Source organism: Dryobates pubescens, chromosome 2 (genome assembly GCF_014839835.1).
Source record: "Dryobates pubescens isolate bDryPub1 chromosome 2, bDryPub1.pri, whole genome shotgun sequence".
Lineage (NCBI taxonomy): Eukaryota > Metazoa > Chordata > Aves > Piciformes > Picidae > Dryobates > Dryobates pubescens.
In genome coordinates, this window is record NC_071613.1 from 16,065,397 (window position 1) to 16,079,036 (window position 13,640).

Sequence of the window (13,640 nt, forward strand, 5' to 3'; positions counted from 1 at the left end):
CTCCCTGCCTCCCTCCCCTGCCGCTCCGCGCCGCGCCGCGGGGCCCACTCAGCGCGGCGGGGCGGGATCGGGACGGGACGCGCCGCCCCGGCACTCTTGGGGCGTGTAGTCCCTGCTTCTCCCCGCAGCAGCCACGGCCTCTCCGCCGCCTCCGAGCCTGGCTAGAGGCTGGAGGGTCGGCACCCAGCTCCTCGGGGCCTGGAAGGCTCCGCAGAGCCCGGTGGGATGGGTCTGCGCCGGCCCGGGCAGCCCGGGGCTATGCGGAGGATGGGGCACAAGCCCCAAGGCATGGCTGGGAGGGGAAAGGTGTGAAGCATCAAGGGGTCGGGGGGTTCAGGTTCAAGCTCTGGACCCCACTGTGGAGGGCTGAGTGCAGGCGCTGTGAAGCAGATAGAGCCCTAAAGATCATGGAGTCGTTTGGGTTGAAAAACATCTTCATAGAACCATTGTCTAACTCTGCCAAGGCTGGTGCTGAACCATGTCCCTCAGCACCACATCTCTGCCTCTTTTCAACACCTCCAGGGAAGGAGATTCAACCACCTCCCTGGGCAGCCTCTTCCCATCTCTGAGAACCCTTTCAGTCAAGAAGTTTCTTCTAATATCCAATCCAAACCTCCCCTGGGTGCAGCTTGAGGCCATTTCCTCTTGTGCTGTCACTAGGTTAGAAGAGTCTGAGCTCACTCCAGCTGGCCTTCAGGGAGGAGTAGAGATACCTGATCATGGTTATTCAGGGTTTGCAAGTGCTGTGCAGTTATACAGTGCTGGGTCTGATCCACCACTAGCTTGTGGGTCCCAGGACAGAGACAAAACCATGCCCAGAGCTGCCCACAATGGTTAGTGCCATCCAGTGTGGTGGCTGTCCTCTAGGCATGCACCCTCTGTGTGCTTCCTGGCCTGGCCATGCTGGGACAGAAGAAACAGGAGGTGTGTTACTCAGGTGCCAGAGGGCATTAGTTGTCTGGAAGTGATTTGGATGCCCCAGTACCTTGAAAAGGGGAAGGGGTTGGAGTGGCCTCCAGTCATGTTGGAAGGGACCAACTACTAGGCTGAACCATTGGAGAAGAGCCAGGCTATTGGAGGAGATGCTATGCCCTGCTAGTCTGTGCCATAAGAACATGAGAACCATCTTGGACCGAATGTGTAATTCTCCAGGAATGTGCCTCCAAAACTAGCCCAGCACCCAGACCCAGGCAAGACACAAACAAGCAGGAGCCATAAACTGAGAGAGCACAGAGTTCTCTTCCCTGCTCTGTACTATGCAGGTTGCACTGGCCACACGTGTCACCCTAAATCACACTAAAGGTCTGGGCTTGGGTGGGAATACATCTACCATACCTCCATATCTTCAGCCAAGCTCAAAGACATCTCACTCTCACTTCTGCTCCTTCCTTGTGGTGAACATTCCTGGCCCAGCTGGCCAAGAAAGCCAAAGGCATCCTGGCTTGTATCAGCAATGCTGTGTCCAGCAGGAGCAGGGAGGGGATTGTCTCCTTGCACTCAGCTCTGGGGAGGCCACACCTTGACTGTTGCCTCCAGTTTTGGGCACCTCACTACAGGAGAGATGTGGAGGTGCTGGAGCCAGGGCAGAGGAGGGCAAGGAAGCTGTGAAGGGCCTGGGGAATAAATCTGATGAGGAGTGACTGAGGGAGCTGAGGATGGTTAATTTGGAAAAGAGGAGGCTGAGGGGAGACCTCATTGCTGTCTACAACTACTTGAAAGGACCTTGTGGAGAGGCTGCTGCTGGTCTCTTCTCCCAGGTGATTAGTGACAGAACAGGAGGGAATGGCCTCAAGCTGTGACTGGGCAGGGTTAGACTGGACATGAGGAAGCATCTTTTCCCAGCAAGAGTGGTCAGCCATTGGAATGTGCTGCCCAGGGAGGTGGTGGAGTCCCCAAGCCTGGATGTGTTTAAAGGTGGTTTGGATGTGGTGCTTGGGGATATGGTTTAGGGGTGAGCCTTGCAGAGCAGGGTTCTGGGTTGGACTTGGTGATCCTGAGGGTCTTTTCCAACCTGAGTGTTTCTGTGACCCTATGATTCCAGCTTGTGCACTTGCTAGGCACTGCCTGTTGAGTAAGAAATTCTTAATCAAAGTGGCTGCAAGGGGAGTGATAATTCAGCATCACAGCACAGGCCGTCAGGATCTTCCAGCCTCCTGCCACATCCCTTTGCAACTTCTTGTAGATGCTAGGGGCACCCATGTTATTGTATCTCCATAGCCAGATCTCCTGGAGCAGCAACCAGGGCTACTTGCCATGGTGTCCCTGGGACTCACAGCAGCTGCCACCACATCATCACCCCTTGCACAGAGAACAAGCTGCGCTATTGAGGCTGGGCTGGGGATAGGCAGCAGGTCCTGCCCACAGCCTGGTACATCTCAACACATTGGCAAGGAGAATAAGTGACTGTTTCATGCAGGCTGATGTGATGGTAGAAGAGAAAAAATATAGAAACATAGAATTGTCAGGGTTGGAAGGGACCTCAAGGCTCAGCCAGTCCCAACCCCCTGCCATGGACAGGGACACCTCACACTACAGCAGGTTGCTCACAGCCACATCCAGCCTGGCCTTACAAACCTCCAGGGATGAGGCTTCCACCACCTCCCTGGGCAACCTGTGCCAGTGTCTCACCACCCTCATGGGGAAGAACCTCTTCCTAACATCCAATCTCAATCTACCCATTTCTAGTTTTGCTCCATTCCCCCCAGTCCTGTCATTACCTGACACCCTCAGAAGTCCCTCCCCAGCTTTCTTGTAGCCCCCTTCAGATACTGGAAGGCCACAATTAGGTCTCCTCAGAGCCTTCTCTTCTCCAGACTGAACAGCCCCAACTCTCTCAGTCTGTCCTCATAGAAGAGCAGCTCCAGCCCTCTGCTCATCCTCATGGCCCTCCTCTGGACACCTTCCAGCACCTCCAGATCCTTCCTGTAATAGAGGCTCCAGAACTGGACACACTGCTCCAGGTGGGGTCTCAAGAGAGAAGAAGGGCAGAATCAGCTCCCTTGCCCTGCTGGTCATACTTCTTTTGATTCAGCCTGGGACAGGGTTGGCCTTCTGGCCTGCAAGTGCACATTGCCAGCTCTTGTTAAGTTCTTCATCAACCTCCAAGTCCTCCTTCTCCAGACTGCTCTCAAGCCACTCCTTGCTTAGCCTGTATTTGTGCTTGGAATTGCCCTGACCCAGGTGTAGGACCTTGCACTTGGCCTTCTTGAGCTTCATGAGGTCACTAATCCCTACATGGCTCAAAGCTGGTTCACCCTACAGCACTCCTCCCAGCATTCATGGTCTGCAGTTGGTCTGTTCTTAGATCTTTCTCCCTACTCCTGGGGATGCTGAGCCTATACATTCCACCATGGTGCTGCCCTTTTGTTCTTCAAGTGAGCTACAGATCCCAGGCCACCAGCTTCTATATGACCAGTACCATTTTCCCTCCCTACATCTCAAAGGAGCTCTCCCTAACTACCAGTTCCCTCAACTCCTGCCCAGAGGCAGCACCCACCCCAAATGCAGGGGTCTGTGGAGCCTGTGGTTTAACCCCCCCAAGTGCTGGCAGTTATCCACGCTCATCCTGACTGCTGGAAAGTTTTTCCTTGCTGCTGCTTTGAATATCCCTTGCTCCAGCTCAGCTTTTGCAGCTCCTAGTTATTTTTGCATCCCCAAGTCCTTGGCTGCTGGTGAAGAAGCTGTTGTTCAGCCTTGGAGCAGCTCCAAAGCTTTCCATTGCAGGTATTAGTTATCCCAAATTCATACACCACGGCTGGGGGATTGTTAACTCCGGCCAGCAGCCATCAAACCAAGCCTCAAGCTCCTGCAGGACGCCCTGAGGTCCCTCATTGCCCTGCTCCTGAGGCTCAACTGTGCAGAGATGACCACAAAATCCCTGTCTGAGGAGCAACCAAAGCCTTCACATCCAGGCTGCCAGCTGAGCACTCAGGCAGGCACAGCTTGTGTTTTCTGAGCAAAGACTGGGCACCTCTGCCCAGGCTCAGTGGTGCACTTTGCTCCTGAGCCCTTTGGGGAGGTGCCTACCATCCCCAGTCCCACCCTGGGATACTTGCTGCTACAGAAATAAACAAACCAACCAACCCCCCACTGCTAGGAACAGGAGCAGCGGAGCAGATTTGGCTGCTGCCTGCACTATGAACACGATGCTGTGTTCTATACTAGTTGGGCTGATCCTCCAGATGCTCCCACATCCATACTCAGTCCCTTTGGAGACTCTGGAGAAAGCTTCCCCTCTATCATAAAAGCAGGAATGGGTTCCCCTCGCCTCCCATCAGGTCCCTCATGGTCTCTTCTGGCCTGCCTCCCCTGCCAAGCACTTGCTTGATTTAATAAGCTCTGCTCCAACGACGGAAACTGGAGGTGGGGGCAGCAGCAGCAGATGGTGCTGAGGCCATGGTGCAGCCATAGGAAGGTGATGGCAAGAGCTTCTAGATTGCTCCTCTCCATCCTCTCCCATGTTTCTGTGGTTGTGTGGCTGAGCTTTGGATTGAAAAGTGCCACAATGCCACACAAACTGTGCCTGCTTCTGGAGCAGGGTATGCCCCAGCCTCCCCCTCTCTTGGCCCAACTCCACATGGGATTGGAAAATACCTTCTGAACATGAAATATGAACCAGGTCTGCTTCAGTGAGCTGGCAGGCAGAGACCAGTGGGTCAACCCAGTTCCCAGAGGGCACTAAACACCCTGTGCCCCAGCAGCTAGGCTTTGCCCTGGGTGTTTGGAAAAAGACATTTCCAGGAGCACTCATGGCTTTCACTCCTGAGATCCCTGTTCCACTGTTTCCTTGTCACCACAGCTCTGCTCCATGGTGGGAAGAGCACTAGCTGAGGAGTCATAGAATGGGAGCTGAGAGTGCCCCTTGGAAGGTCCACACAGCTCCCCAATGGCCCTGTCACTCCTCAGTGAGGCATTCAACACTGTGCTACCAACCTCCAAACAGCAGGGAAGGAGATGCACCGTACTCCCAGCTGCTCCTGGTCCAGCTCATGTGATGGACCTATAAGCCTCACATGAAAGCCTGGGCTCTTGGAAAGTTTGCACCCAGCCATCCCAGACACTAGAGAGCTGTAGGGTTGGAAGACCAGCTCTTAGCAGTCTCAGCTTCAGCCTGAGGGAGCTGGTAGGCTGAGCGTGGCTGGATCCATCCCAGCTTCAGCTGGTGGAAAGCCGTGTCACTGTGCCAGAGCAGGCTTGGAACAGGAAAAGCCAGCCTAAGGGCAAAGCCAGGAACACAAGCTAATTCGGGAACACAATGGTTATGCTAATCAAAACACCTTCCAGAGGAGAAGAGGAAGGAAATTACCTAATCCTTCATCACAAAACCAAAGGGTGGCCTCCCACTGGCCAGCCCACAGCATCAGGGCTACATACAGCTGGGGAGAAAGGGCCTTTCCATCAGGGCAAGGAGAAAAGCACAGGGACCTCTTCCCTCCAGAACATCTTCATCTGCATTGGATGCAGGAGAGTCATAGAATCATAGCATCATAGAATGGTTTGGGTTGGAAGGGACCTTAAAGATCATCTAGTTCCAACCTCCTGCCATGGGCAGGGACACCTTCCACTAGGCCACATTGCTCAAGCACTCATCCACCCTGGCCTTGAACCCTCCAGGGGGAGGCATCCACAGCCCCCTTGGGCAACCTGTTCCAGTGTCTCACCACCCCCACTGGAAAGAATCTCTTCCTAATCTCCAGTCTAAATCTCCCCTTTTCCAGCTTCAATCCATGCCCCCTCATCCTATCACTACAAACCCTTGTGAAAAGTTCCTCCCCAGCTTTCTTGTAGGCCTCCTTCAGGTACTGGAATACTATAAGGTCTCCCTGCAGCCTTCTCTTCTCCAGGCTGAACAGCCCCAACTCTCACAGCCTGATCCCACAGGGGAAGTGCTCCAGCTCTCTGATCATCTCCTACAGCTTTCTGCCATCCCCAAACTGGCTTTATGTCCAGATAACCTCATACCTCACTTGGAAGTTTGGCTGCACACAGAATTCTGTGGCTCTGGGAGCTGAGACTTAACAAGGAACTTCTTCAGGACTTTGAAAAGCTGGCAAGATGGGTTGCAGTGATTCACAGACATGCAGCTTACCTGCCTCTGCCACCACCAGACTGTGATGGAGCAATCACTTCTCACTTTCCATGTGTCATTTTAGCAGGTTTCACACTTGCTGCCTGCCTTAACATCTCAGCATCTTAATCCAACTGAAAACAGCCTGGGGTTTCCTATGGGAAAACAAACAAAATGAGTTGCCATTTTTTTCACCCCCTCTGATTTTCCCCTGCTTTTGTGTTTCTTCAGCTGACAGGCACCAAAGGGACACCTGTGGAGTGCAGAACTGATCTGTGAGTCAGCAAAAAGAACTCAGCAGGTGCCTGCATTGGAGGAAAGAAGAGAGGAGGCAGGTGGCCCAGGACAGCAGGGAGGAAGGTGGGAAGAAACAGAGAACTGGCAATAACCCCAAGCCAAGCCACTGATTTTTTTAAGCAGCTTTCCTTAAAAATAAAAGTAAAAAGCAGGAAATCTCAGGCTTGGGGAGAGGTTGCATCTGGGTGTGAGGTGGCACTTGGATAATGCCAAGGTAAATGCTAACTCTGAGCCATATACCTGCCTGCCACCATCCAAGGACACACTGTGCTTGCTGCCTGCACACACCACTTTGTACTCAGGATCCTGGCTTTTAGCAGAGCAGGGATTTTTGTCTCAGAAGAGAAAGCACCTCTCTGGGTATGCTCACACGGAGGTGTCAGGCTAACATTTCAACCAGGTGAGAGCTTGGAACTAATGATCACCAGCACTGGACCATGACAGCCCATGCTGCAGCAGCACAGCAGGAGAGTCAGTGCTGGGGTGCCAAAACACCATAGGGCTGGAGGTTTTTAGGTGGGCCAAAGGGGAAACTGGGAGCTGTGGGGAAAATTCCAAGTCCAGTATCAGGTTTGCCAGAGGTGTCTTACTTGTCTCCTTACCCTGAGACAAAAGACTGGTATAGGAACAAATTCTTCCCAGTGAGGGTGGTGAGACACTGGAACAGGTTGCCCAGGGAGGTTGTGGATGCCTCCTCCTTGGAAGTGTACAAGGCCAAGTTGGAGAAGGCCTTGAGCAACTTGGTCTAGTGGAAGGTATCCTTGCTCATGGCAGAGATGTTGGAGCTAGGTAATATTTAAGGTCCCTTCCAACCCAAACCATTCTATGAATCTATGGATTAACATGGGGGTGGTGGGGTTAACTCTGGCCAGGGGAAATCCCCACTAAACCCTAAAATGCCCTGCTAGGCTTTGCCCTGGATCTTCATGGGGAGCTCCAAGGGATGCCTGTGAAACATCTCTTCCTTCAAAAGCACCATCCCTCAGCCCTTACTGTTTGCCTGCCTCACCTGCTCACATTTTTAAGTTCCCCAGGTATTCATGCACCACCAAACACACCAGTGGCTTCAGCCTGGCCTGAAGCCTGGCTGCTATTGCCTGGTCCTTTGGGTGTGCTGAAACAAAAACCACTCCAGAGAGCCATGTGCATCCCCAGCCACTTGTACTTTGGGTCTGCTCTCCTGGTGCAGCCATGAGCACTTGAAAGCTGCCCAGAGAGGTGGTGGAGTCTCCTTCTCTGGACTTTCCAAACCCACCTGGATGCATCCCTGCGCAGACTCCCCTAGGTGATCCTGCTTTGGCAGGGGGGTTGGACTTGGTGATCTCTGGAGGTGCCTTCCAACCTCTAAAGTACTGTGATACTGTGCCTGCAGTTTGCATTACAAAACCAACCAACAAACAAAAAGGACTTTTGGGCACTGGTCTCCTTGGCAAGGGGCAGCATCAGTTGGTGTTTGATGGGGACACTCAAAATCAAAGCAGAGCAAGAGGGGGTTGAATGGGAAAAAGCTGGGGAGCAAGGTCTTCAGGACACCGCTCAGTCTGAAGGATCCTGGCACAACAGAGCCATCCCCTGGGCAATGGCCTTTGGTGTGCTCATACCTGCCAGGGAGCTGAGTTCCTGGACCCACCAGACATGCAGAGGCAGTGTGGATCTGCTCCAGGCAGCAGAATTGGTTCCCCGTTCCCACTGCCAGGGGTGGTGACTGCTGCAAAGCTAATTAACCTCTTCCCATAGCACAGTGAAGCTGTGGGAATCCCTGCAAAAGAACACCACGGTGTACAACCCAAGCAGGACATAAATGCCAAGGTTATCTTAACAAATAGCCCTTCAAAGAGTGCATTTTAGGGTCTTTCTGACTCAGCAGCAGCATGTGCTTAAAACTTAACAGAGGGCAGGGACTTTCTGGACCTATTCCCAGCCACCCTGGCTGGAAATGATCACACATGCTGTAATTCCCTGGCTCTGTGTGCTGCTGGAAGGGCAACCTTCAAGCAAAGCTTCCCAACAGCAGCCACCCATGCTGCAAGTGGGAGAATCACAGAATCTCTCTGCCCAGCTGCTGTGTTAAATACAAGCCCTGGAGAACAGGTTCACCCTCCAGGGTTGGGAGAAGTCCCTTATATGAAAGCAGAACCTCAACAGCAGAACACAAACCCAGCTGAATTTGACAAAAGCCTTGACTTGACTGGCAGAGATTCCACAGTATTACAATATCACAGTATCACAGGACATGAGAGGTTGGAAGGGACCTCCAGAGATCATGGAGTCCAACTCCCCCTGCCAAAGCAGGATCACCCAGGGTAGTCTGCACAGGAATGCATCCAGGTAGATTTTGAAAGTCTCCAGAGGAGACTCCACAACCTCTCTGGGCAGCCTGCTCCAGGGCTCTGCCACCCTCACTGTAAAGAAGTTTCTCCTCATGTTGAGGTGAAACCTTCTATGCTCAAGTTTGTCTCTATTGTTCCTTGTCTTATTAGTGCACACCACCAAAAAGAGCTTGGCTCCCTCCACTTGACACCCACCCCTCAGATATTGATAGACATTGATCAGATCCTCTCTCAGTCTTCTCAAGGCCCCAAGGCTCTCAGCCTCTCCTCATAGGGGAGATGCTCAAGTCCCCTAATCATCCTCATGGCTCTCCAGCAGGTCTCTGTCTCTCTTGAACTGGGGAGCCCAAAACTGGACACAGTATTCCAGGTGTGGTCTCACCAGGGCAGAGCAGAGGGGGAGAAGAACCTCCCTAGAGCTACTGGACACGCATCTTGATGCACCCCAGGGTACCATCAGCACACTGGGGAAGTCCCAGCAGCATGGCAGAAGAGGAGGTGGTGAGCACTGACGCAGAACAAAGCAGACATCCTAGCTGGAAGCAAGCTGTGCTTTATCTCCCACTGTGTACATATACATTGCAAGCTGTACTTTGACTCTGTATGCTCAAGGGAAATATTTACCTTGAGAGCAACAATGTAAAGCTCCCCTGCATAGCTACCTCAGCTCCCAGTTGTATGCTGCCTCCTCAACCTTTGACGTGCAGTTTAGCCCAGTGAAACACGAGGCAGCTCAACCCCCATCCCTGGAGGTGTTCTGAGACCTCATCACCCTCCACAACTGCCTGAAAGGAGGCTGAGGCTAGGCGGGGGTTGGTCTCCTCTCACATGCAACAAGTGACAGGACAAGGGGAAAACAGCTTCAAGTTGTGCCAAGGAAGGTTCAGGTTGGATATCAGGGGTGAAAAATTCACAGAAAGGGTTTTCAGGCATTGGAACAGGCTGCCCAGGGAGGTGCTGCAAGTCACCATCCCTGGAAGCATTTAACAGATGCATGGATGTGGTGCTGGGGGACCTGGTTTTGTGCTAGAGCTTTAGCACTAATGGGATTGCAAGCTCTAGGCAAGCACTTAGATGTGGTGATCTCAAAGGTCTCTTCACAGCTCTATGATTCCATGATTCTAAGCTGGGATTTGAATAGACTCAGAGATGTGGTGCTGAGGGACGTGGTTAAGCACCAGCCTTGGCAGAGCTAGAGAATGGCTGGGCTTGACGATCTTAAAGGTCTTTTCCAACCCAAACAACTCCATGATTGCCTTCTCCATGAAATAAATGTCACATGCAAAAAGACTGGCCCTCCCCTGAGAGCACAAGTCTGCTTGGAGGGCTCAGAAATGGGCAAGAGGGAGAGGGGCCTGCTTTAACAAGCTTTTTCCACCCAGGGTTTTCCATTTAGTTCCTTGAAAGGACTCTCTTTGACTCCTGAAGGAGATGCATTTCCCTAAAGGAGGCAAATTGACATTAATCCCTTAAAACAGTGTGACTAGGAGAAGGCTCCAAGGAGACCTTATTGTGGCCTTCCAGGATCTGAAGGGGGCCTACAAAAATGCTGGGGAGGGACTTTTGAGGGTGTCAGGGAGTGACAGGACTAAGGGGGAATGCAGCAAAACTAGAAGTGGGTAGATTCAGATTGGAGTTAGGAAGAAATTCTTCCCCATGAGGGTGGTGAGAGACTGGCACAGGTTGCCCAGGGAGGTGGTGGAAGCCTCATCCCTGGAGGCTTTGAAGGCCAGGCTGGATGTGGCTGTGAGCAACCTGCTGTAGTGTGAGGTGTCCCTGGCCATGGCAGGGGGGTTGGAACTGCCTGATCCTTGGGGTCCCTTCCAACCATGGGAAGCATGGCAGCTCAGCTCTGCTTCTCTCCACCCATTCCCTTTGGGTCCCTCTCTTTTTAATAGTCAGGCCATGTTGTTCCTCAGAAGGTGCTAACTGCTTGTGGGCAGAGTATTTTGCTACTATTGAAAATGAAAGGAATCATGGAATGATAGAAAGGTAGCTGTTGGAAGGCACCTCTGGAGATCATCGAGTCCAACCCCCCCCTTGCCCAAGCAGGATCACCTAGGGCAGGTCACACATCCAGCTGGTTCTTTAAACTCTCCAGAGGAGACTGCTGGGCAGCCTCTTGCAGTGCTCCAGCACCCTTACAGTACTGCTCCTGCTGAGATGGAATCTCCTGTGCTGTTCATTGATTGTAAATACCTGCAAATATTGTAGCTGCTGTATATTTTATGCATATTCATTGCACTCCATTGTAGGTTTGCTTGTAAATACAGCTTCCATTTGCTTCCAAGTGAGCTGCTCTGGCAAAGTTAATGTTGGGGGGGGAACTGTCAACCCACTACACACTCCAAGCAGACAAGATACAGGTCTCCCTGCCTACACTGCCTCTGAAAACCACAGCACCAAGCACACAAGGTCAAAGAAAGGCCCAACATGAAGCCTCTGTCTCCTAGGTGAAAGGGCAGCTTCACCATGGCCATTAACAGCTGGCAAGAGGCAAGGTCACAGCGCCTCTTGGGATGTTCCAAGAGTTACACAGGGCCAGCTATAGAAGGGGACACCCAGGGATGTGCATGGCTGGTTTTGAGGGAACCAGCAGGTGCTGGGAACTTTGTCAGCCCAAGTGGTAAGAGTTAAAGGGGAAAGCAGGCTGGCAGTGAACACACTTAGCCAATCCAAAGAGCGAGCGAGTTCCAGGAAGCAGAGATAACCCTGGCGGCACTCAGAGCCCGAGCCAAAGCCCAGGGAAGTCAGGGGAAACAAAACTCCTGTTGGCTGCGAGCAGCCTTTGGACCAAACCCAAGGAAAGTCAAATAAGCCATCCAGGCCCAGTGACCTGCACAGGCTGGAGAGCTGGCTAGAGAGAAACCTCATGAAGTTCAACAAGGGCAAGTGCAGAGTCCTGCACCTGGGCAGGAGTAACTCTCTGCACCAGAACAGGCTGGGGGCTGACTGCTGCGAGAGCAGCTCTGAGGAAAAGGCCCTGGGAGTGCTGGTGGACAGCAAATTCACCAGGAGGCAGCAATGTGCCCTTGTGGCCAAGACCAATGGCATCCAGGGGACCTTTGTTTTTCTTTTTCCTCTTTTCACAAATCCTTTCATTTGTTTAGAACAACAAAATCCAATGAGAGAAGGAAAAAGCCTCTCTTTGTGAAGAGGCCAGCCTCAGCTTCCCCCAGGCAGGAGGAATATCTGATTTGGTGGAAGGGGTGGGTAGGGCAATATCCTGATTGAAGCAGGATCCTTGTTTCAGTGGAAACAAGGTGGACCTGACCTGAGTGCTTTACTTTTAACACAAAATGTGCTGCTTTTCTTGTTCTTCAAACCCTTTAACTGTGATTTTCTGGAGGGAAAAAATAAAGGCAAAGAAGAAAAAGTTAAAATGGAGGAGAGAGAGAGAAGGAGGAGAGAGAGAGAGAGAGAGAGAGAGAGAGGGAGGAGAGAGAGAAGGAGGAGAGAGAGAGAGAGAGAGGGAGGAGAGAGAGAGAGGGAGGAGAGAGAGAGAGGGAGGAGAGAGAGAGAGGGAGGAGAGAGAGAGAGGGAGGAGAGAGAGAGAGGGAGGAGAGAGAGAGAGAGAGAGGGAGGAGAGAGAGAGAGAGGGAGGAGAGAGAGAGAGAGGGAGGAGAGAGAGAGAGAGGGAGGAGAGAGAGAGAGAAGGAGGAGAGAGAGAGAGAAGGAGGAGAGAGAGAGAGAAGGAGGAGAGAGAGAGAGAAGGAGGAGAGAGAGAGAGAAGGAGGAGAGAGAGAGAGAAGGAGGAGAGAGAGAGAGAAGGAGGAGAGAGAGAGAGAAGGAGGGGAGAGAGAGAGAGAAGGAGGAGAGAGAGAGAGAAGGAGGAGAGAGAGAGAGAAGGAGGAGAGAGAGAGAGAAGGAGGAGAGAGAGAGAGAAGGAGGAGAGAGAGAGAGAAGGAGGAGAGAGAGAGAGAAGGAGGAGAGAGAGAGAGAAGGAGGAGAGAGAGAGAAGGAGGAGAGAGAGAGAAGGAGGAGAGAGAGAGAGGAGGAGAGAGAGAGAAGGGGAAAAAAAGAAAATATAAAAAGAAACTGTAAAGAGAGGGGGAAAAAAAGACAAGAGGAAAAAAAAAAGACAGGAGGAAAGCAGTTACACTCTTCCTGCCCCAGAGACCTCTGACATCACCAACAAAAAGCTCCTGCCTTTAGTGGGCTTTGAATCAGGTCTTAAAAATGCAGCCCAGCCCAGTACCAGAGTCAGAGATGAATTCCAGCATCCTAGAAAGCCACGGAAGAAGAAACCCCAAACCAACAGCCCAAGGTGATATCTAGGAACAGAAATGTGTCCCAAGCCAGCAGCTCCCACAGTTTCCCCACAGAAAGCCCCCTCCCTAAACATGTGGCTATGAGAGAGTAGCTGCTTGGGTTGGGGGTTTTATTCTCCCTGTAAAATGTTTATTTTCTTACTGCTCCCCTCCCCCAAGAATTAGTAACATTAAAAAGAAATGGAAGGGGAAAAAAAGAAGAGGAAAAACCCCAAGGCTGTTGGGGATTTTAATTACAATATCTATCAAAGAGTGCCTTTCATGACTCTGGAAAGGAAATCAGCTTGAGGCTTATGGAATACTTCTCCTGGAAACAACTCCTTTGATTCCTTGACTTGGTTTCAGCAGAGGTTCTGAAGGCCATGAAAACTTAAGTCAGAGCTGTATCTGCTCTCCCCCCTCCCTTGTTTAACATTTTGAGCCCCTGAGCCCTTTCAAATAGATTTGATAGTGGATGAGAGCTTCTTAAGGCAATAAATTCCCATGAGTTTTCTGAAGAGAGGAGAGAATTGGGCAAGAGCTCTTATGAAGCCCTCCCTTCCCTCTGGCACAGGCTGCAGCAGGAGGTGAACCATTACTAGACATCAGAGAAGCCATGGCAAGGCCCAGATCCACAGACTCAAGCATCAGACTGGCACAGCCCTTTGGGATTGGTCCTTGTTGCAAGGCACATGA

The 13,640-nt window shown here is 51.9% G+C and overlaps 1 protein-coding gene across 1 annotated transcript in view; it reads right to left on the reverse strand.

Moving 5' to 3' along the window:
* Positions 1-6,091: 6,091 nt before the first annotated feature.
* SNX5 (sorting nexin 5) overlaps positions 6,092-13,640 on the reverse strand; it is a 56,317-nt gene continuing 48,768 nt past the window's right edge. The window contains exon 13 of the mRNA XM_054170956.1: positions 6,092-6,222. Within this exon, the coding sequence (XP_054026931.1) occupies positions 6,193-6,222 (30 nt within the window). The 3' untranslated portion in view covers positions 6,092-6,192. The remainder of the gene's footprint in view (positions 6,223-13,640) is intronic.